The sequence below is a fragment of the Bombina bombina genome, chromosome 1, assembly GCF_027579735.1.
Source record: "Bombina bombina isolate aBomBom1 chromosome 1, aBomBom1.pri, whole genome shotgun sequence".
Classification (NCBI taxonomy): Eukaryota; Metazoa; Chordata; class Amphibia; order Anura; family Bombinatoridae; genus Bombina; species Bombina bombina.
The window spans coordinates 1,574,715,337-1,574,739,620 of NC_069499.1; the positions used below are offsets into that span (position 1 = coordinate 1,574,715,337).

Below are 24,284 nucleotides of genomic sequence, written 5' to 3' on the forward strand. Positions count from 1 at the left end.
CATTATAACGTATTGGTATCATTACAGTATAAAGTATTGGAACCCTTGCATTATAAAGTTTTGGGACCCTTGCATTATAAAGTATTGGAACCCTTGCATTATAAAGTATTGGTACCATTGTATTATAAAGTATTGGAACCATTGCATTATAAAGTATTGGTACCATTGCATTATAAAGTATTGGTACCCTTGCATTATAAAGTATTGGAACCTTTGCATTATAAAGTATTGGTACCCTTGCATTATAAAGTATTGGTACCCTTGCATTATAAAGTTTTGGAACTATTGCATTATAATGTATTGGTACCATTGTATTATAAAGTATTAGAACTATTGCATTATAAAGTATTTGAACCCTTGCATTGTAAAGTATTTGAACCCTTGCATTATAAAGTATTGGTACCCCTGCATTATAAAGTATTGGAACCATTGCATTATAAAGTATTGGTACCATTGCATTATTAAGTATTGGAACCATTGCATTATAAATTATTTTTCCCTTGCATTATAAAGCATTGGTACCATTGCATTATAAAGTATTGGTACCCTTGCATTATAAAGTATTGGTACCATTGCATTATAAAGTATTGGTACCCTTGCATTATAAACTATTGGTACCATTGCATTATAAAGTATTGGTACCCTTGCATTATAAAGTATTAGTACCATTGCATTGTAAAGTATTGGTACCCCTGCATTATAAAGTATTGGTACCATTGCATTATAAAGTATTGGAACCATTGCATTATAAAATATTGGTACCCTTGCATTATAAAGTATTGGTACCATTGCATTATAAAGTATTGGAACCCATTGCATTATAACGTATTGGTATCATTACAGTATAAAGTATTGGAACCCTTGCATTATAAAGTATTGGTATCATTGCATTATAAAGTATTGGTACCATTGCATTATAAAGTATTGGAACCATTGCATTATAACATATTGGTATCATTACAGTATAAAGTATTGGAACCCTTGCATTATAAAGTATTGGGACCCTTGCATTATAAAGTATTGGAACCCTTGCATTATAAAGTATTGGTACCCTTGCATTATAAAGTATTGAAACCTTTGCATTATAAAATATTGGTACCCTTGCATTATAAAGTATTGGAATTATTGCATTATAAAGTTTTGGAACTACTGCATTATAAAGTATTGGTACCATTGTATTATAAAGTATTGGAACCATTGCATTATAAAGTATTGGTACCATTGCATTATAAAGTATTGGTACCATTGCATTGTAAAGTATTGGTACCCCTGCATTATAGAGTATTGATACCCTTGCATTATAAAGTATTGGAACCTTTGCATTATAAAGTATTGGTACCCTTGCATTATAAAGTATTGGTACCCTTGCATTATAAAGTTTTGGAACTATTGCATTATAAAGTATCGGTACCATTGTATTATAAAGTATTAGAACTATTGCATTATAAAGTATTTGAACCCTTGCATTATAAAGTATTTGAACCCTTGCATTATAAAGTATTGGTACCCCTGCATTATAAAGTATTGGAACCATTGCATTATAAAGTATTGGAACCCTTGCATTATAAAGTATTGGTACCCTTGCATTATAAAGTATTGAAACCTTTGCATTATAAAATATTGGTACCCTTGCATTATAAAGTATTGGAATCATTGCATTATAAAGTTTTGGAATTGTTGCATTATAAAGTATTGGTACCATTGTATTATAAAGTATTGGAACCATTGCATTATAAAGTATTGGTACCATTGCATTATAAAGTATTGGTACCCTTGCATTATAAAGTATTGGAACCTTTGCATTATAAAGTATTGGTACCCTTGCATTATAAAGTATTGGTACCCTTGCATTATAAAGTTTTGGAACTATTGCATTATAATGTATTGGTACCATTGTATTATAAAGTATTAGAACTATTGCATTATAAAGTATTTGAACCCTTGCATTGTAAAGTATTTGAACCCTTGCATTATAAAGTATTGGTACCCCTGCATTATAAAGTATTGGAACCATTGCATTATAAAGTATTGGTACCATTGCATTATTAAGTATTGGAACCATTGCATTATAAAGTATTTTTCCCTTGCATTATAAAGCATTGGTACCATTGCATTATAAAGTATTGGTACCCTTGCATTATAAAGTATTGGTACCATTGCATTATAAAGTATTGGTACCCTTGCATTATAAACTATTGGTACCATTGCATTATAAAGTATTGGTACCCTTGCATTATAAAGTATTAGTACCATTGCATTGTAAAGTAGTGGTACCCCTGCATTATAAAGTATTGGTACCATTGCATTATAAAGTATTGGAACCATTGCATTATAAAATATTGGTACCCTTGCATTATAAAGTATTGGTACCATTGCATTATAAAGTATTGGAACCCATTGCATTATAACGTATTGGTATCATTACAGTATAAAGTATTGGAACCCTTGCATTATATAGTATTGGTATCATTGCATTATAAAGTATTGGTACCATTGCATTATAAAGTATTGGAACCATTGCATTATAACGTATTGGTATCATTACAGTATAAAGTATTGGAACCCTTGCATTATAAAGTATTGGGACCCTTGCATTATAAAGTATTGGAACCCTTGCATTATAAAGTATTGGTACCCTTGCATTATAAAGTATTGAAACCTTTGCATTATAAAATATTGGTACCCTTGCATTATAAAGTATTGGAATTATTGCATTATAAAGTTTTGGAACTATTGCATTATAAAGTATTGGTACCATTGTATTATAAAGTATTGGAACCATTGCATTATAAAGTATTGGTACCATTGCATTATAAAGTATTGGTACCATTGCATTGTAAAGTATTGGTACCCCTGCATTATAGAGTATTGATACCCTTGCATTATAAAGTATTGGAACCATTGCATTATAAAGTATTGGTACCCTTGCATTATAAACTATTTGAACCCTTGCATTATAAAGTATTGGTACCCCTGCATTATAAAGTATTGGAACCATTGCATTATAAAGTATTGGTACCATTGCATTATTAAGTATTGGAACCATTGCATTATAAAGTATTTTTTCCCTTGCATTATAAAGCATTGGTACCATTGCATTATAAAGTATTGGTACCCTTGCATTATAAAGTATTGGTACCATTGCATTATAAAGTATTGGTACCCTTGCATTATAAACTATTGGTACCATTGCATTATAAAGTATTGGTACCCCTGCATTATAAAGTATTGGTACCATTGCATTATAAAGTATTGGAACCATTGCATTATAAAGTATTGGTACCCTTGCATTATAAAGCATTGGTACCATTGCATTATAAAGTATTGGTACCCTTGCATTATAAAGTATTGGTACCATTGCATTATAAAGTATTAGTACCATTGCATTGTAAAGTATTGGTACCCCTGCATTATAAAGTATTGGTACCATTGCATTATAAAGTATTGGAACCATTGCATTATAAAGTATTGGTACCCTTGCATTATAAAGTATTTTTTCCCTTGCATTATAAAATATTGGTACCATTGCATTATAAAGTATTGGTACCATTGCATTTTAAAGTATTGGTACCCTTGCATTATAAAGTATTGGTACCATTGCATTATAAAGTATTGGTACCCTTGCATTATAAAGTATTGGTACCATTGCATTATAAAGTATTGGTACCCTTGCATTATAAAGTATTAGTACCATTGCATTGTAAAGTATTGGTACCCCTGCATTATAAAGTATTGGTACCATTGCATTATAAAGTATTGGTACCATTGCATTATAAAGTATTGGTACCCTTGCATTATAAAGTATTTTTTCCCTTGCATTATAAAATATTGGTACCATTGCATTATAAAGTATTGGTACCATTGCATTTTAAAGTATTGGTACCCTTGCATTATAAAGTATTGGTACCATTGCATTGTAAAGTATTGGTACCCCTGCATTATAGAGTATTGGTACCATTGCATTATAAATTATTGGTACCATTGAATTATAAAGTATTGGTACCCTTGCGTTATAAAGTATTGGTACCCCTGCATTATAAAGTATTGGTACCCTTGCATTATAAAGTATTGGTACCATTGTATTATAAAGTATTGGTACCATTGCATTATAAAGTATTGGTACCCCTGCATTATAAAGTATTGGTACCCCTGCATTATACAGTATTGGTACCCTTGCATTATAAAATATTGGTACCCCTATATTATGCATTATAATGTATTGGTATCATTACAGTATAAAGTATTGGAACCCTTGCATTATAAAGTATTGGTATCATTGCATTATAAAGTATTGGTACCATTGCATTATAAGTATTGGTACCATTGCATTATAAAGTATTGGTACCATTGCATTATAACGTATTGGTATCATTACAGTATAAAGTATTGGAACCCTTGCATTACAAAGTATTGGTATCATTGCATTATAAAGTATTGGTACCATTGCATTATAAAGTATTGGAACCATTGCATTATAACGTATTGGTATCATTACAGTATAAAGTATTGGAACCCTTGCATTATAAAGTATTGGGACCCTTGCATTATAAAGTATTGGAACCCTTGCATTATAAAGTATTGGTACCCTTGCATTATAAAGTATTGAAACCTTTGTATTATAAAATATTGGTACCCTTGCATTATAAAGTATTGGAATCATTGCATTATAAAGTTTTGGAACTGTTGCATTATAAAGTATTGGTACCATTGTATTATAAAGTATTGGAACCATTGCATTATAAAGTATTGGTACCATTGCATTATAAAGTATTGGTACCCTTGCTTTATAAAGTATTGGAACCTTTGCATTATAAAGTATTGGTACCCTTGCATTATAAAGTATTGGTACGCTTGCATTATAAAGTTTTGGAACTATTGCATTATAAAGTATTGGTACCATTGTATTATAAAGTATTAGAACTATTGCATTATAAAGTATTTGAACCCTTGCATTGTAAAGTATTTGAACCCTTGCATTATAAAGTATTGGTACCCCTGCATTATAAAGTATTGGAACCATTGCATTATAAAGTATTGGTACCATTGCATTATTAAGTATTGGAACCATTGCATTATAAAGTATTTTTTCCCTTGCATTATAAAGCATTGGTACCATTGCATTATAAAGTATTGGTACCCTTGCATTATAAAGTATTGGTACCATTGCATTATAAAGTATTGGTACCCTTGCATTATAAACTATTGGTACCATTGCATTATAAAGTATTGGTACCCTTGCATTATAAAGTATTAGTACCATTGCATTGTAAAGTATTGGTACCCCCTGCATTATAAAGTATTGGTACCATTGCATTATAAAGTATTGGAACCATTGCATTATAAAATATTGGTACCCTTGCATTATAAAATATTGGTACCATTGCATTATAAAGTATTGGAACCATTGCATTATAACGTATTGGTATCATTACAGTATAAAGTATTGGAACACTTGCATTATAACGTATTGGTATCATTGCATTATAAAGTATTGGTACCATTGCATTATAAAGTATTGGAACCATTGCATTATAACGTATTGGTATCATTACAGTATAAAGTATTGGAACCCTTGCATTATAAAGTATTGGGACCCTTGCATTATAAAGTATTGGAACCCTTGCATTATAAAGTATTGGTACCCTTGCATTATAAAGTATTGAAACCTTTGCATTATAAAATATTGGTACCCTTGCATTATAAAGTATTGGAATCATTGCATTATAAAGTTTTGGAACTATTGCATTATAAAGTATTGGTACCATTGTATTATAAAGTATTGGAACCATTGCATTATAAAGTATTGGTACCATTGCATTATAAAGTATTGATACCCTTGCATTATAAAGTATTGGAACCTTTGCATTATAAAGTATTGGTACCCTTGCATTATAAAGTATTGGTACCCTTGCATTATAAAGTTTTGGAACTATTGCATTATAAAGTATCGGTACCATTGTATTATAAAGTATTAGAACTATTGCATTATAAAGTATTTGAACCCTTGCATTATAAAGTATTTGAACCCTTGCATTATAAAGTATTGGTACCCCTGCATTATAAAGTATTGGAACCATTGCATTATAAAGTATTGGTACCATTGCATTATTAAGTATTGGAACCATTGCATTATAAAGTATTTTTTCCCTTGCATTATAAAGCATTGATACCATTGCATTATAAAGTATTGGTACCCTTGCATTATAAAGTATTGGTACCATTGCATTATAAAGTATTGGTACCCTTGCATTATAAACTATTGGTACCATTGCATTATAAAGTATTGGTACCCTTGCATTATAAATTATTGGAACCATTGCATTATAAAGTATTGGTACCATTGCATTATAAAGTATTGATACCCTTGCATTATAAAGTATTGGAACCTTTGCATTATAAAGTATTGGTACCCTTGCATTATAAAGTATTGGTACCCTTGCATTATAAAGTTTTGGAACTATTGCATTATAAAGTATCGGTACCATTGTATTATAAAGTATTAGAACTATTGCATTATAAAGTATTTGAACCCTTGCATTATAAAGTATTAGTACCATTGCATTGTAAAGTATTGGTACCCCTGCATTATAAAGTATTGGTACCATTGCATTATAAAGTATTGGAACCATTGCATTATAAAGTATTGGTACCCTTGCATTATAAAGTATTTTTTCCCTTGTATTATAAAATATTGGTACCATTGCATTATAAAGTATTGGTACCATTGCATTATAAAGTATTGGTACCCTTGCATTATAAAGTTTTGGTACCATTGCATTGTAAAGTATTGGTACCCCTGCATTATAGAGTATTGGTACCATTGCATTATAAATTATTGGTACCATTGCATTATAAAGTATTGGTACCCTTGCGTTATAAAGTATTGGTACCCCTGCATTATAAAGTATTAGTACCCTTGCATTATAAAGTATTGGTACCATTGCATTATAAAGTATTGGTACCCCTGCATTATAATGTATTGGAACCAATTGCTTTATAAAGTATTGGTACCCTTGCATTATAAAGTATTGGTACCATTGTATTATAAAGTATTGGTACCCCTGCATTACAATGTATTGGAATCATTGCATTATAAAGTTTTGGAACTGTTGCATTATAAAGTATTGGTACCATTGTATTATAAAGTATTGGAACCATTGCATTATAAAGTATTGGTACCATTGCATTATAAAGTATTGGTACCCTTGCATTATAAAGTATTGGAACCTTTGCATTATAAAGTATTGGTACCCTTGCATTATAAAGTATTGGTACGCTTGCATTATAAAGTTTTGGAACTATTGCATTATAAAGTATTGGTACCATTGTATTATAAAGTATTAGAACTATTGCATTATAAAGTATTTGAACCCTTGCATTGTAAAGTATTTGAACCCTTGCATTATAAAGTATTGGTACCCCTGCATTATAAAGTATTGGAACCATTGCATTATAAAGTATTGGTACCATTGCATTATTAAGTATTGGAACCATTGCATTATAAAGTATTTTTTCCCTTGCATTATAAAGCATTGGTACCATTGCATTATAAAGTATTGGTACCCTTGCATTATAAAGTATTGGTACCATTGCATTATAAAGTATTGGTACCCTTGCATTATAAACTATTGGTACCATTGCATTATAAAGTATTGGTACCCTTGCATTATAAAGTATTAGTACCATTGCATTGTAAAGTATTGGTACCCCTGCATTATAAAGTATTGGTACCATTGCATTATAAAGTATTGGAACCATTGCATTATAAAATATTGGTACCCTTGCATTATAAAATATTGGTACCATTGCATTATAAAGTATTGGAACCATTGCATTATAACGTATTGGTATCATTACAGTATAAAGTATTGGAACACTTGCATTATAACGTATTGGTATCATTGCATTATAAAGTATTGGTACCATTGCATTATAAAGTATTGGAACCATTGCATTATAACGTATTGGTATCATTACAGTATAAAGTATTGGAACCCTTGCATTATAAAGTATTGGGACCCTTGCATTATAAAGTATTGGAACCCTTGCATTATAAAGTATTGGTACCCTTGCATTATAAAGTATTGAAACCTTTGCATTATAAAATATTGGTACCCTTGCATTATAAAGTATTGGAATCATTGCATTATAAAGTTTTGGAACTATTGCATTATAAAGTATTGGTACCATTGTATTATAAAGTATTGGAACCATTGCATTATAAAGTATTGGTACCATTGCATTATAAAGTATTGATACCCTTGCATTATAAAGTATTGGAACCTTTGCATTATAAAGTATTGGTACCCTTGCATTATAAAGTATTGGTACCCTTGCATTATAAAGTTTTGGAACTATTGCATTATAAAGTATCGGTACCATTGTATTATAAAGTATTAGAACTATTGCATTATAAAGTATTTGAACCCTTGCATTATAAAGTATTTGAACCCTTGCATTATAAAGTATTGGTACCCCTGCATTATAAAGTATTGGAACCATTGCATTATAAAGTATTGGTACCATTGCATTATTAAGTATTGGAACCATTGCATTATAAAGTATTTTTTCCCTTGCATTATAAAGCATTGATACCATTGCATTATAAAGTATTGGTACCCTTGCATTATAAAGTATTGGTACCATTGCATTATAAAGTATTGGTACCCTTGCATTATAAACTATTGGTACCATTGCATTATAAAGTATTGGTACCCTTGCATTATAAATTATTGGAACCATTGCATTATAAAGTATTGGTACCATTGCATTATAAAGTATTGATACCCTTGCATTATAAAGTATTGGAACCTTTGCATTATAAAGTATTGGTACCCTTGCATTATAAAGTATTGGTACCCTTGCATTATAAAGTTTTGGAACTATTGCATTATAAAGTATCGGTACCATTGTATTATAAAGTATTAGAACTATTGCATTATAAAGTATTTGAACCCTTGCATTATAAAGTATTAGTACCATTGCATTGTAAAGTATTGGTACCCCTGCATTATAAAGTATTGGTACCATTGCATTATAAAGTATTGGAACCATTGCATTATAAAGTATTGGTACCCTTGCATTATAAAGTATTTTTTCCCTTGTATTATAAAATATTGGTACCATTGCATTATAAAGTATTGGTACCATTGCATTATAAAGTATTGGTACCCTTGCATTATAAAGTTTTGGTACCATTGCATTGTAAAGTATTGGTACCCCTGCATTATAGAGTATTGGTACCATTGCATTATAAATTATTGGTACCATTGCATTATAAAGTATTGGTACCCTTGCGTTATAAAGTATTGGTACCCCTGCATTATAAAGTATTAGTACCCTTGCATTATAAAGTATTGGTACCATTGCATTATAAAGTATTGGTACCCCTGCATTATAATGTATTGGAACCAATTGCTTTATAAAGTATTGGTACCCTTGCATTATAAAGTATTGGTACCATTGTATTATAAAGTATTGGTACCCTTGCATTATAAAGTATTGGTACCCCTGCATTATAAAGTATTGGTACCCCTGCATTATACAGTATTGGTACCCTTGCATTATAAAATATTGGTATCTTTGCATTATAAAATATTGGTACCCCTGCATTATAAAGTATTGGTACCCTTGCATTATAAAGTTTTGGTACCATTGCAATATAAAGTATTAGTACCCTTGCATTATAAATTATTGGTACCATTGCAATATAAAGTATTGGTACCCTTGCATTATAAAGTATTGGTACCCTTGCATTATACAGTATTGGAACCTTTGCATTCTAAAGTATTGGTACCATTGCAATATAAAGTATTGGTACCCTTGCATTATAAAGTATTGGTACCCTTGCATTATACAGTATTGGAACCTTTGCATTCTAAAGTATTGGTACCATTGCAATATAAAGTATTGGTACCCTTGCATTATAAAGTATTGGTACCCTTGCATTATACAGTATTGGTACCCTTGCATTATTAAGTTTTAGAAAACTTGCATTCTTAAGTATTGGTACCCTTGCATTATAAAATATTGGTACCATTGCATTATAAAATATTGGTACCCCTGCATTATAAAGTATTGGTACCCTTGCATTATAAAGTATTGGTACGCTTGCATGTTTGCGAGACGGGAGTGCGGCGGTTTAGGGGTTAATATGTTTATTATAGTGGCAGTGACGTTGGGGGCGGCAGATTAGGCGTTAATAAGTGTAGGTAGGTTGCGGCGACATTGGGGGAGGCAGATTAGGGGTTAATAAATATAATGTAGGTGGCGGCGATGTTGGGGGCAGCAGATTAGGGGTTCATAAGTATAATGTAGATAGCGACGGTGTCCGGAGCGGCAGATTAGGGTTTAATACGAATAATGTAGGTGTCGGCGATGTCGGGGGCGGCAGATTAGGGGTTCATAAGTATAATGTAGATGGCGACGGTGTCCGGAGCGGCAGATTAGGGTTTAATAAGTATAATGAAAGATATTTTTGGAGTGCTGTGGACTACCTTTTTGTACTGTATGCCTTTGGGTACTTGGTAGTGTCCTTTGTTAGTGAAAAAAAGCTATTTTTCACTAATAAATTGCTGAAAGATATTTTTGGAGTGCTGTGGACTATATTCTTTTACTTGTAATCTAACCCTCATTTGGGAAAATGCAGCCATCAAACCTGATCAGATCAGTTATGACTCCATTTCTTTCTGCCCATGGAACACCTGTAACTTTGTCTCGCCCCACCCTGTCCTCACAAAAGAAACTTTGGGCAACCAAACCCAGGAGTGCCCCCCCCCATAATAACGTTTCTGGAACTACCACTGATTTCATGATTCAAAGAGAACATGTAATGTTTTATCCAACACAGAAAATGAAGAAAAGCGTGGCAGGGCAAGAGGCTTAAAAGTTAAAACATAGCGTTTATTACCAAAAAACATAAGATCAAGTATACATCAGTATAAAAACATATAATGAGCCAGAGTAGCAGCGGTCTTACGCGTTTCAGCTACTGCCTTACTGATAGACTGTGCTGCTACTCGCTACATAGCTTACTTAAATCTTACTAACTAACACTGACATAACCTTTAGCATACAAGTTTAACCCTGTCATTGCGTGAAAAGAAAGAATCCAGTAAATATATAATTTACATAGCTATTAGCTAATTACGGATTAACACAAATAGAAGTGTCTCTCTACGCGCTACCAAACTATTGTACTCTTATGTGAGACAAGTGAATTATATTGTATTGCATGCAAGACATGAACTTATATTTCTATACGTCATTTTGTATCTGTATCAAGGGCATTCTAGATAGATGTTCTCAGTTAGAAACTATATGTTAGCAGTCTGTATAGCCAAACCCCGGTATCATGTGTATGCCCGTGAAATACTATGTCAATCAAAATATTGGTGTGTAAAATGTCTTAGTATGACGCTAACATACAGTAATCCTTTGTAGGTTCAAAGCTTTAAAGGCACATAAAACTTGAAAATATAGACTTTAAATTAGGAAAACAGAAGTATCTTTGATATACAGAGAGAAAGTGTCAGGGTTTTTTCCCTCTTTTGTTTGTCATGTGCTGCTGGCAGCCATTTTACTCACCTGTCTTGCTGACTATGGTGCATTGTGCGGGATGCTGCTCATTTCCTGCACTTCCTTTTATGGCCAGACTGGTGTGCATCATCTGTGTGAGACAGGATGCAGTCTCAGAATTGTGATGTCATCACTTATTATTTAAAGGGCCTCTGTTCAGTATGCTTTGCCTTTGCGTTGTCTCAGACCTGTTTGTGAGAGTTCCTGTGTATTACCTGGCTGTCTGACATCCTTCCTGGTACCTGATCCCTGGCTTGTTCCTGACTCTGCTGTTTTCCTTGTTCCTGATTCCGGCTCGTCTGACTATTCGCTTTAGCTTCTGACTCAGCTCATCTGACTACCAGCTCTGGTTTTGACTCCTGGCTTGTTATTTGACTTGTGGAATTTTTATTATTTTTTGCTATTAATAAAAGTGTAATTATTTTTGCACTTCTCGTCTCAGTCTGATTCCTGGCACCCTGACATTACACAAAGGCCATGAATCCTGATGGTGCTAATAATCCCCCTTTACCTGCCATCATTTCCAGGATGGATGAACAGGATCACCGCTTGGATCAATTTGCACTAGCCCTGCAAGCCCTGCTGACTCGCACTGCACATTTGGACCAAAGGGTCCCACAAGTTATGGCTGCTCCTGTTTCCACTGCTGCACCTAGTCCTACCAGGAGCTTGTCCGGTTCTGCATCTCTACCTCAGCGATATGGAGGTGATCCTATTCAGTGCAGAGGGTTTTTGAACCAGGTGGGCATTTACTTTGAGATGTTACCTCAGGCGTTTGCCTCTGACAGAGCTAAGGTGGGATTTCTCATCTTGTTACTCTCTGACACAGCTCTTGCCTGGGCTAATCCCTTGTGGGAGACTAATAAACCTGTGATTACCCTGAATTTGTGGCCTCCTTTCGAAGGGTATTTGATGTTCCAGCTCGCTCCTCCTCTGCTCCTCCTCCTCTTCTTTCATGGGCTCTCTGATGCGATTAAAGACGAAGTTGCTGCCAGAGATTTACCAGAGGATCTCGAGGCATTGGTGTCTTTTTTTTTTATCCTAATTGACATCAGACTCAGAGAGAGGCCCTCTGTCAAGGAGCACTTGCGGAAGACTCCTGTTCCGTTGTCTCCTACGTGTTTGTTTCCACCCATGCCTCCCTCTCCTCCCATTTCTCCTGGTACCGATGTTGGGGGGGGGGTATTGTATTTCTTTTTTTTACAGGTAAAAGAGCTGATTACTTTAGGGCAATGCCCCGCAAAAAGCCCTTTTAAGGGCTGGTAAAAGAGCTGATTACTTTGGGGCAATGCCCCGCAAAAGGCCCTTTTAAGGGCTATTTGTAATTTAGTGTAGGGTAGGGAATTTTATTATTTGGGGGGGCTTTTTATTTTATTAGGGGGATTAGAGTAGGTGTAATTAGTTTAAAATATTGTAATTTCTTTTTTATTTTCTGTAATTTAGTTGTTTTTCCCCCCGTAATTTAGTTTATTTAATTTAATTGTATTTAATTGTAGGTAATTTAGGTAATTAATTTAATTATAGAGTAGTGTTAGGTGTAATTGTAACTTAGGTTAGGGTTTATTTTACAGGTACTTTTGTATTTATTTTAGCTAGGTAGTTATTAAATAGTTAATAACTATTTAATAACTATTGTGCCGAGTTAAAATAATTACAAAGTTGCCTGTAAAATAAAAATAAATCCTAAAATAGCTACAATGTAACTATTAGTTATATTGTAGCTATATTAGGGTTTATTTTATAATAGGTATTTAGTTTTAAATAGGAATAATTTATTTAATTATAGTAATTTTATTTAGATTTATTAAAAATAGATTTAAGTTAGGGGGGTGTTAGGGTTAGACTTAGGTTTAGAGGTTAATACATTTAATATAGTAGCAGCGACGTTGGGGGCGGCAGATTAGGGGTTAATAATTGTAGGTAGGTGGCGGCGACATTGGGGGCGGCAGATTAGGGGTTAATAAATATAATGTAGGTGTAGGCGATGTTAGGGGCAGCAGATTATGGGTTCATAGGTATAATGTAGGTGGCGGCGGTGTCCGGAGCGGCAGATTAGGGGTTAATAATATAATGCAGGTGTCGAGGATGTCGGGGGCGTCAGATTAGGGGTTAATAAGTGTAAGGTTAGGGGTGTTTAGACTCGGGGTTCATGTTAGGGTGTTAGGTGTAGACTTAGAAAGTATTTTCCCATAGGAAACAATGGGGCTGCGTTAGGAGCTGAACGCTGATTTTTTGCAGGTGTTAGGTTTTTTTTCAGCCATCTCAGCCCCATTGTTTCCTATGGGGAAATCGTGCATGAGTACGTTTTGCCAGCTTACCGCTACCGTAAGCAACTTTGGTATTACAGTGAGAAGTGGCGCTAAATTTGCTCAACGCTCACTTTTCTGAGGCTAACGCAGCCATTCAGAAAACTTGTAATACCAGCGTTGTTTAAAGTGAGCGCTGGAAAAAAAAGGCTCGTTAGCAACGCAAGTTTTTACCGACAAAACTTGTAATCTAACCGTTAATGTTTGTTATTTTGTGTAACGTAGTTGTTAGTTTTTTGTAACTTTGTAATTTTTAATAGTAGATTTAAATTATTTGAGTAGGGTTAGGTTTTTAAATATATAATATATTTAATTTAATTTGTAGTTTAATGTAATTTTAGTCTAATAGAGTAGATTAATTATTAGTTTAATATGGTTTATTGTAATCTTAGTATAACAGTTATGGTAGGTTAATTATTAGTTTAACATAGTTTAATTTAAATCTAAAGGTAAGTTTAAATTTATTATAAGATAGGGATGAGTTAATATTTAATTTAAAGTTAAGGGGTTATTAGGTTTAGGGGTTAATAGGTTAATTTAGTTTATGGCGATGTGGGGGACTGGCAGTTTAGGGGTTAATAGGATTAGTAAGTGGTACTGATGTGGGATGCCAGGGGTTTAGGGGTTAATAACTTTTTTTAGTTGCGGTGGGCTCCGGGAGCTGCGGGATAGGGGTTAATACTTTTATGTAGGTGGCGGGAGTGTCGGGCGGCAGATTAGGGGTGTTTAGACTCAGGGCTTATGTTAGGGTGTTAGGTGTAAACATAACTTTTATTCTCCCATAGGAATCAATGGGATATTGGGCAGCAGCGAACATGAGCTCTCGCTGCCTTCAGACTCCCATTGATTCCTATGGCATCCGCCGCCTCCAGGGCAGTCAGATAGTGCCGAATTTGCATTCGGAACATCTGCAATGACGTAAGCATCGATCTGTTTCGGACTGAGACCGGCGGATCGTATGTTACATCACAGATTTCAACTTTTGCCGGTCTGTAGGCTTTGATAAATTAGGCGAATCAAGCTCGCCACAATTACGCTGCAGAATTCCAGCATATTTGCGGTTGACGGCTTGATAAATAGGCCTCTTTTTGTGTAATCATAGATTGAAAAGTCTCCCCTGGCAGAGTACACAAGCAGGCCTTACACCTACCCGCACCACATCTGTAATGTCCCTTACACCAACTATTCACTCAAGATGGGGAGGCACTCCTTTATGATCTTAGAAATGTCTTCAAATTGATTGCTGTTATTTGTCACAAAAATGAGATTGTTCTTTAAATCTACTTTGCTCTTGGTTTTGTTTTATATATATATATATATATATATATATATATATATATATATATATATATATATATATATATATATATATATATATATATATATATAGCATAGTATTTCTATCCATCTTTTCCACCATATGAAAGGCTCTCATTATTTTCTGCTGTGAAAAGCCCCTGTTTAGAAACCCATCTTTGAGACCTTCTGCCAGTTGCTTATAATCCTCCATAGAGGAGCTTTTCCTTTTCAGGCGAATAAATTTGCCTTTTTGGAGGCGCTTGTTTGGAGGAGGAGGAGGAGGAGGAGTTAGTTCTATACACGCCGGTGTTGTCTAAGAGAGAAGTGGAGCTGAACACCTGAACAGCTGCTTACTTAGCTGCAGGTGATCTGGATGGGGACAGAACACAGGATCCTGAACAATAGGAGTAAAGGTACTGTTTATTTCTTGCTAGTGTTAAGACACTGAAGCTCTAGTCACGGCTGAAATAGGATTACCGGTCGCAGCTCGAATAGTCTCTCTCTAAGTAACTGCTTGAGGGCTGGTAAGGGTTCCTTTTTGTATCACAATGTAATGTTTTACCTTTAGAATGCCCTTGATACAGATACAAAATGATGTATAGAAGTATAAGTTCCTATCTTGCATGCAATACAATATAATTCACTTGTCTCGCATTATAAATTCACTTAAAGTTTTTTGTTTGTAAAAACCCTGTGACATAAGAGTACAATAGTTTGGTAGCGTGCAGAGAGACACTTCTATTTGTGTTAGTCCGTAATTAGCTAATAGCTATGTAAATTATATATTTACTGCACCATCAAGAAACTGAAAAACGACAGCATCTCAATAACGTATGTATTTTGTGTTCCAGTGGTTCCATATCAGGCTCTTGCCTCAATCCAGCACGAGCCTTGGGCCCCGCTGTAGTCGCTGGCTACTGGGATTACCACTGGGTTTACTGGGTGGGCCCTATATCTGCAGCTATCATGGTGTCGCTTGTATTCAGGTAAGCAGATAACATTAAAAGGACAGTAAATGTCATTATTTTAACATCATTTTGCAGTATCTACACAATTAATAAACACGAGAGCCTCACCTTTTAATTAATTCATAAAAGAGTCAGTAAGTTTTTTTTTTAAATAAAACAATTGCTCAGTGCACAATTAAAAATTACATTATAGAATTCACGGTCACAAAGGCGCTCTCCTGTTTAGAAGTTCAATACTGTAAGCGCTAGAACTTTGAAACGAACTGCCGTGACTGTAAAAAAACTATTTTTTTAAAAGAGAAAATATTGGCATTCAGATGGTTTAGCAATGGTGGAGATGGAAACAGATTGCAATAGGTTCCAATTATGGCTGGGCGATATGGGCAAAAATGAAAATCTTGATTTTAAACCCCAAAAATCGCGATTGCGATTATAATCGCGATTTTCTTCTAAATGACTATAACACCTTATATTTTCAATAAAAATGTATTTAACACTACAGAATCTTACTGTACATGTTTCTCAATGTCCAATACACTCTGAGAGCATAAAATACAAACCCCAAAATAGTTAAAATTATCTGCCTGTGCTGTGGTTACATAGACACTAGCCAGTTCTTAGGTCTTCTGACACAACATTGTCATGTTTTCTTGGGCAGTCAGTCTAGCTGTGGTACGATTAACATATGAAGCAGTGTAAGCATGGAGAAACCTGAAAAGTGCTGACTTTACAGTATGATTTGTGTATAAGTGCAGTAAAGGAAGTACAATGCACACACTGCTACATTTGTTATATCATTTAGATGAGTGACTGTCCAGGCAAACAAGAGGGATGTAGCATTGACAAGGTCAATCCTGACATCCTGCAGACTGTTATATTACATCACACAGCTATTCTGTAGTACATAACAGAATACTAAGAACAGTTATGGTTAGAGTACATAATACAAACAAGTGAACTCAACACATACAAAGTTAATTGAAATTAAATAAGCTGGCCAGTTCTTACCACATTGTCCATGTTTTCTTGGGCAGTCAGTCTAGCTGTGGTATGAGTAACATATGAAGCAGAGTGCATGGAGAAACCTGAAAAGTGCTGACTGTCCAGCAGCATGATTTGTGTTTCTAAGTGCAGTAAAGGTAGTACAATGTACACTGCTTTATGTGTTAGTCATTTAGCTGAGTGACTGTCCAGGAAAACATGGGGATGTGTTATTGACTCTCATCCTCCCTCTCCGTCTCTGTTTTTCATGACGAACATATAATTTTTTAAAAAAAATTAAATTGCGTACTCTCACGGTTTTTAAATTGCGGCAATTAATCATGGTTTTAAATCGCATATGTGATTAATCATGCAGCAATAGTTCCAATGGAACACATGATGGCACAATCCTATTTTACAACCCATTTTTGAAGATGCAAGTACTGTTAGCGACAAACATGACAGTGCGAGTAGGACTTTAAATTAAACATTAAAATTAAACTCACAACATTTGTAGATGTTGGGATATTGATGTGACTACTAAAGTATGACCATCATGCCAGATACATATGGCATTTATGAGGTTAATCAGTGATGGATTTGGATTACAATTGGTTAATGTCACACATGTAAATGAGTATTTAGTTTGCACAATGAACAAAGGGTTGCATGAATAGACCTTTACTGTAACCTTAAGAGGTGTGAATAGGCTATTGTATCAGTCAGTTTCAGGTGACTTCCCAGTTTCTATTTGGAAAACAGCTACTTTACACACTGTAATGTCCTGGTGCTCTGGAAAGCGCAAACTAGGTCTCACTATAGTACTGAAAAAGTGAAAGGATATACGAGAATACAGAAGAATAATAACAGTACAGGTGTACTTCATTTTACAGTGCTTCACTTTACAGCACATTGCTAATATAGCGCTTTGTGGAGCAGAAGTTCTGCCTCCAAGGATTTTGAAACAGTGCTGTAATCTTGGTGAGATTGAAAGAAAAGTTGCACCATTTTGTTATGCACAGTTCACTCTGTTTACAGCATTACAGTGCTATCTGTGTCTCAGTGTTTTAGTCTGGCAAAATTTACTACAGTAAGTGTCACTATTTTACAGGTACAGTTTTTATTGAATACTAATTAAATACTGTGCTCTGCTAGTGTTAAACTAAACTTATCACTAGTACACCCTTAATATATGTTAGTTTAAACATGGTTTTAAACACACTGGCAAGTGAAAAGAAAGCTAAAACTGCATTGTTTTACTTCAAGACGATTTTCACTTTAAAGCAGATTATGGTTGTATTTATTAGGAACTTATTGCAATAACACAAATAAGAAATCAGCTTGTAAATGTATTAAAACATAATGGTTACACTAAGCCGTGGCTAAACTATAGAAGCATTAATTACATTACGGTTTTGAATAGGGCATTAATAGCAGCATACAGTGGCACACAGGCAGGTCATCACAATAGCTCAGAGAGTCATCATAATTCAGTAGACTACAGGCAGCCAATCTCACAGATACTGCATGAAACTTCTCTCCAAGATGTTACCTAGCATACTCCCCCCTGCTCCCCAAAATAAGAGTTTTTCTCATAACAAGCAAATATTCTAACACTATGACTTTCTGTCTCTTGGAATGTTACACTCTCTCTTACTAGATAAGAGCATCTGCTATAATAATAGAATAGCAGAGGGAAATGCAACTGTAACTTATTTCTTAAAGGCAATACTCTTAAAGGCATATGATATATATACACACACACACTACTGTTCAAACATCTTAGGGCACTATTAGATTTGTTGTTTTAGGAATGGTACATGACCATATATAATTATTTCTCAGTCTATTTATTAGAATTTAACCAGAAAATACATAATATGTGTATACAGTATTAAAAAAAACTGAAAAAATCTGAAAAAATGCTTCTATAGGCTAAAGTGGCAAGTATTTAGTGTGACCTCCCCTTACACTTGAGCAATAGCAAGAACCTGGCTCTCGTAAACCTAAATGGAATGGAACCCTAATTAATGTCATTGCTAACACCTGTATTTTTCCTACTATTTCATGCAAAATAACTGCTGTGAAAAAGGTCTATTACACCAGGTTTGTGCAAGACATGCTTGAGCATTACATACACATGTGGTATGAGTTTAATTAATTGGATGTCTGGTTTTAAGATCAACTTTCAATCACATCATTCCATTCAAAATGCCAAAGACCACAGAATTTGACAGACACAATCATACTTTTTGCATCAGCAAGGCCTCTCTCAAAGGGAAATCAGCAAAGAAATCGGTTACTCAAGATGTGGTATTCAAACTGTTATAAAGAAATTTGAAGAATCAGCAAAGGTCAAGGACAAAAAAGGACTGGAAGGTCAAGAAAACTTTTAAAATCTGAGAAGTTTCTCAGAGTTTCTTCGTTGAGAGACCGGAAGTCATCCAGCAAGGACCTGGCTCAGCATATGGCAGCTTCATCGGCATGCCAAGTTGTCCCTTCTACAGTCCGAAGAAGCTTGATCAGGAATGGTCTTTGTGGAAGGGTAGCAGCCAAGAAACCGCTTTTTCGGGAAGGGGAAAAGGGTGAAAAGGCTAAGATATGCTAAATCTCACAAAGATTGGAATGAAGATCAGTGGAATAGAGTATTATGGAGTGACATATCCAAGTTTGACATTTTTTGGTCCAATCATTGGCAATATGTGAGAACAGTTGGAGAGAGATGGAAGAAAAAGTGTTTTCAGCCTTCAGTGAAACATGGTAGAGGGTCTTTGCATATATATATACACAAACACATATTATATACACATATATGGACATATATATATATATATATATATATATATATATATATATATATATATATACACTTTTAAATAGCCCTTCCCAGTCAAATACAGGTAGCCCTTAGTTTACGCCGGGGGTTAGGTTCCAGGAGGAATGGTTGTAAATCGAAACAGTTGTAAATTGAAACCCAGTTTATAATGTAAGTCAATGGGAAGTGAGGGAGATAGGTTCCAGGCCCCTCTCAAAATTGTCATAAGTAACACCTAATACATTATTTTTAAAGCTTTGAAATGAAGACTTTAAATGCTAAACAGCATTATAAACCTAATAAAATAATAACACAACACAGAATATATAATTAAACTAAGTTAAATGAACAAAAACTTTTGCTAAACAGCATTATAAACCTAATAAAATAATCACACAACACAGACTTCACTTGCATTTTTCTGCAAACAGTTCTTTCTATGCATTCCAATCTGGACTGATTTATAGACAGGAAGATCTTGTTCCCTTCAAATCTGCTAGATAGCTCAGGTCTGGTTAAACTGATTAATTTCAGCTTGCTTGACTTTGCTGCAACACAAGCGGACAGCTCCACCTACTGGCTATTTTAATAAATGCACTGCTTCTCAATGCTTTTCAATAGCAGTCACATGACTGGAAAAAAAGGTTGTTATTCTGAAACGGTGTAAATTAAACCGTTGTAAAACGAGGGCCACCTGTACCTTCAAATGTGCAATATCATTTTAAGTAGATGTTAATATGTTTTAATGTTTTTTAATAGGAATACAAAAAAATATACAGATATATATATAGAAATAGATGTTTAAAAATGAAAAGAACATTTTCTTCTAACGTACATAGGAATTTGAATTATTCCTAGCGCATCTTCAGCTTTAGTGCAGTTGATTTAGCACAGTGTTGGGTTAGCAAGCAAGCAATATCTGAGGTCCTGCAGATAGCGAGCTTGAGTCTTTCACTAACTTTTTACTTTTAACTTGTAATACCAGCGCTAACCTGAGAGCACAATTGTTTTACCTTAAGAGCAGTTATGGCTCATGATCGATAAATCACCTATATGTGCCTTTGTAGATAAATCACCTACATGTGCCTTTGTAGATAAATCACTTTAATTAAACTGTGAAGGGAGTTTTTTTATTATTTGTTGTATTCTTTTTTTTTTTTTTTTAATTTTGTTGTTTTTTTTTAGGTTTGTTCTTGCAGGAAGATCTCACAGAGTATGTTTAAAATAAAGGGAAATGTAGAAGAATCAGACACCCTAAATAAATACTGCTATTATCTGCAGATTGGATACTGAGAAGCCTACGTATTCCTTCAGTCTCACTGACCAGCCATTGGCCAAGATTTGTATTTATCTTCCAGAACATCATGGAAAAAATGTTCTATCTGATGTAGAAACAAAATGTCCACAATAATGAGAACAGTCTATGAACTGAACCTTCTGATGTTTAACTGCAGATGATCACAATTTGTAAAGTGAGCTAAGTCAGTATTGAAGAGCTATTTTGTATTTTAAGGCTTCTAAATGAGAATTTTATAAAAACATTTTTTAAGTGATCAGAATTTCAATAAAAATGTTTGTCTTTGTATAATGTGAACAAGCAGAGCATCTATTTATAATGTGAACAAGCAGAGCATCTATTTATAATGTGAACAAGCAGAGCATCTTTGTATAATGTGAACAAGCAGAGCATCTTTGTATAATGTGAACAAGCAGAGCATCTATTTGAGAGGGACTATCCCTGATTCTGTCCCTCTGAGACAGCTCTATGTCCCTCTTTACTGAATTTTCCTTATCTCCACCCACGGAACACCAACAAACTGCCCTAATACACCCAAGGAACACCCAGAAACACTCACAAACTGCCCTGACACCCACGGAACTCCCAGAAACACCCACAAACTGCCCTGACACACCCACGGAACACCCAGAAACACCCACAAACTGCTCTGACACACCCACGGAACACCCAGAAACACTCACAAACTGCCCTGACACCTACGGAACACCCAGAAACACCCACAAACTGCCCTAACACACCCACGGAACACCCAGAAACACCCACAAACTGCCCTAATACACCCATGTTACACCCAGAAACACCCACAAACTGCCCTGACACACCCACGTTACACCGAGAAACACACACAAACTGCCCTGATACACCCATGTTACACCCAGAAACACCCACAAATTGCCCTGGCACACCCACGTTACACCGAGAAACACACACAAACTGCCCTAATACACCCATGTTACACCCAGAAACATCCACAAACTGCCCTAACACACCCATGTTACACCCAGAAACACCCACAAACTGCCCTAAAACACCCACAGAACACCCAGAAACACCCACAAACTGCCCTGACACACCCACGTTACACCCAGAAACACCCACAAACTGCCCTGACACACCCACGGAACACCCAGAAACACCCACAAACTGCCCTAACACACCCACATTACACCCAGAAACACCCACAAACTGCCCTAACACACCCAAGGAACACCCAGAAACACCCACAAACTGCCCTAACACACCCACGTTACACCCAGAAACACCCACAAACTGCCCTAACACACCCAAGGAACACCCAGAAACACCCACAAACTGCCCTAAAACACCCAAGGAACACCCAGAAACACCCACAAACTGCCCTAACACACCCACGTTACACCCAGAAACACCCACAAACTGCCCTAACACACCCAAGGAACACCCAGAAACACCCACAAACTGCCCTAACACACCCACGTTACACCCAGAAACACCCACAAACTGCCCTAATACACCCATGTTACACCCAGAAACACCCACAAACTGCCCTAACACACCCACAGAACACCCAGAAACTGCCCTGACACACCCACCAAACACCTACAAACTGCCCTGACACACCCAAGGAACACCCAGAAACACCCACAAACTGCCCCAACACACCAACCAAACACCCACAAACTGCCCTGACACACCCAAGAAACACCCACAAACTGCCCTAACACACCCACATTACACCCAGAAACACCCACAAACTGCCCTGACACACACACAGAACACCCAGAAACACCCACAAACTGCCCTGACACACCCACATTACACCCAGAAACACCCACAAACTGCCCTGACACACCCACAGAACACCCAGAAACACCCACAAACTGCCCTAACACACCCAAGAAACACTCTGTAACACCCACAAACTGCCCTGACACACCCAAGAAACACCCACAAACTGCCCTGACACACCCACAGAACACCCACAAACTGCCCTGACACACCCACATTACACCCAGAAACACCCACAAACTGCCCTGACACACCCACATTACACCCATAAACACACACAAACTGCTCTAACACACCCACGGAACACCCAGAAACACCCACAAACTGCCCTAACACACCCACGGAACACCCAGAAACACCCACAAACTGCCCTAACACACCCACGGAACACCCAGAAACACCCACAAACTGCCCTAACACACCCACGGAACACCCAGAAACACCCACAAACTGCCCTGACTCACCTACAGAACACCCAGAAACACCCACAAACTGCCCTGACACACCCACAGAACACCCAGAAACACCCACAAACTGCCCTGACTCACCCACAGAACACCCAGAAACACCCACAAACTGCCCTAACACACCCACGTTACACCCAGAAACACCCACAAACTGCCCTAACACACCCAAGGAACACCCAGAAACACCCACAAACTGCCCTAACACACCCACGTTACACCCAGAAACACCCACAAACTGCCCTAATACACCCATGTTACACCCAGAAACACCCACAAACTGCCCTAACACACCCACAGAACACCCAGAAACTGCCCTGACACACCCACCAAACACCTACAAACTGCCCTGACACACCCAAGGAACACCCAGAAACACCCACAAACTGCCCCAACACACCAACCAAACACCCACAAACTGCCCTGACACACCCAAGAAACACCCACAAACTGCCCTAACACACCCACATTACACCCAGAAACACCCACAAACTGCCCTGACACACACACAGAACACCCAGAAACACCCACAAACTGCCCTGACACACCCACATTACACCCAGAAACACCCACAAACTGCCCTGACACACCCACAGAACACCCAGAAACACCCACAAACTGCCCTAACACACCCAAGAAACACTCTGTAACACCCACAAACTGCCCTGACACACCCAAGAAACACCCACAAACTGCCCTGACACACCCACAGAACACCCACAAACTGCCCTGACACACCCACATTACACCCAGAAACACCCACAAACTGCCCTGACACACCCACATTACACCCATAAACACACACAA

The 24,284-nt window shown here is 36.0% G+C and overlaps 1 protein-coding gene across 1 annotated transcript in view; it reads left to right on the forward strand.

The window, feature by feature from the left end:
- LOC128644158 (aquaporin-8-like) overlaps positions 1-21,174 on the forward strand; it is a 45,795-nt gene extending 24,621 nt beyond the window's left edge. Inside the window, exons 4-5 of the mRNA XM_053696868.1 lie at positions 16,034-16,168; positions 21,132-21,174. Of these exons, the coding sequence (XP_053552843.1) occupies positions 16,034-16,168; positions 21,132-21,174 (178 nt within the window). The remainder of the gene's footprint in view (positions 1-16,033; positions 16,169-21,131) is intronic.
- Positions 21,175-24,284: the final 3,110 nt, after the last annotated feature.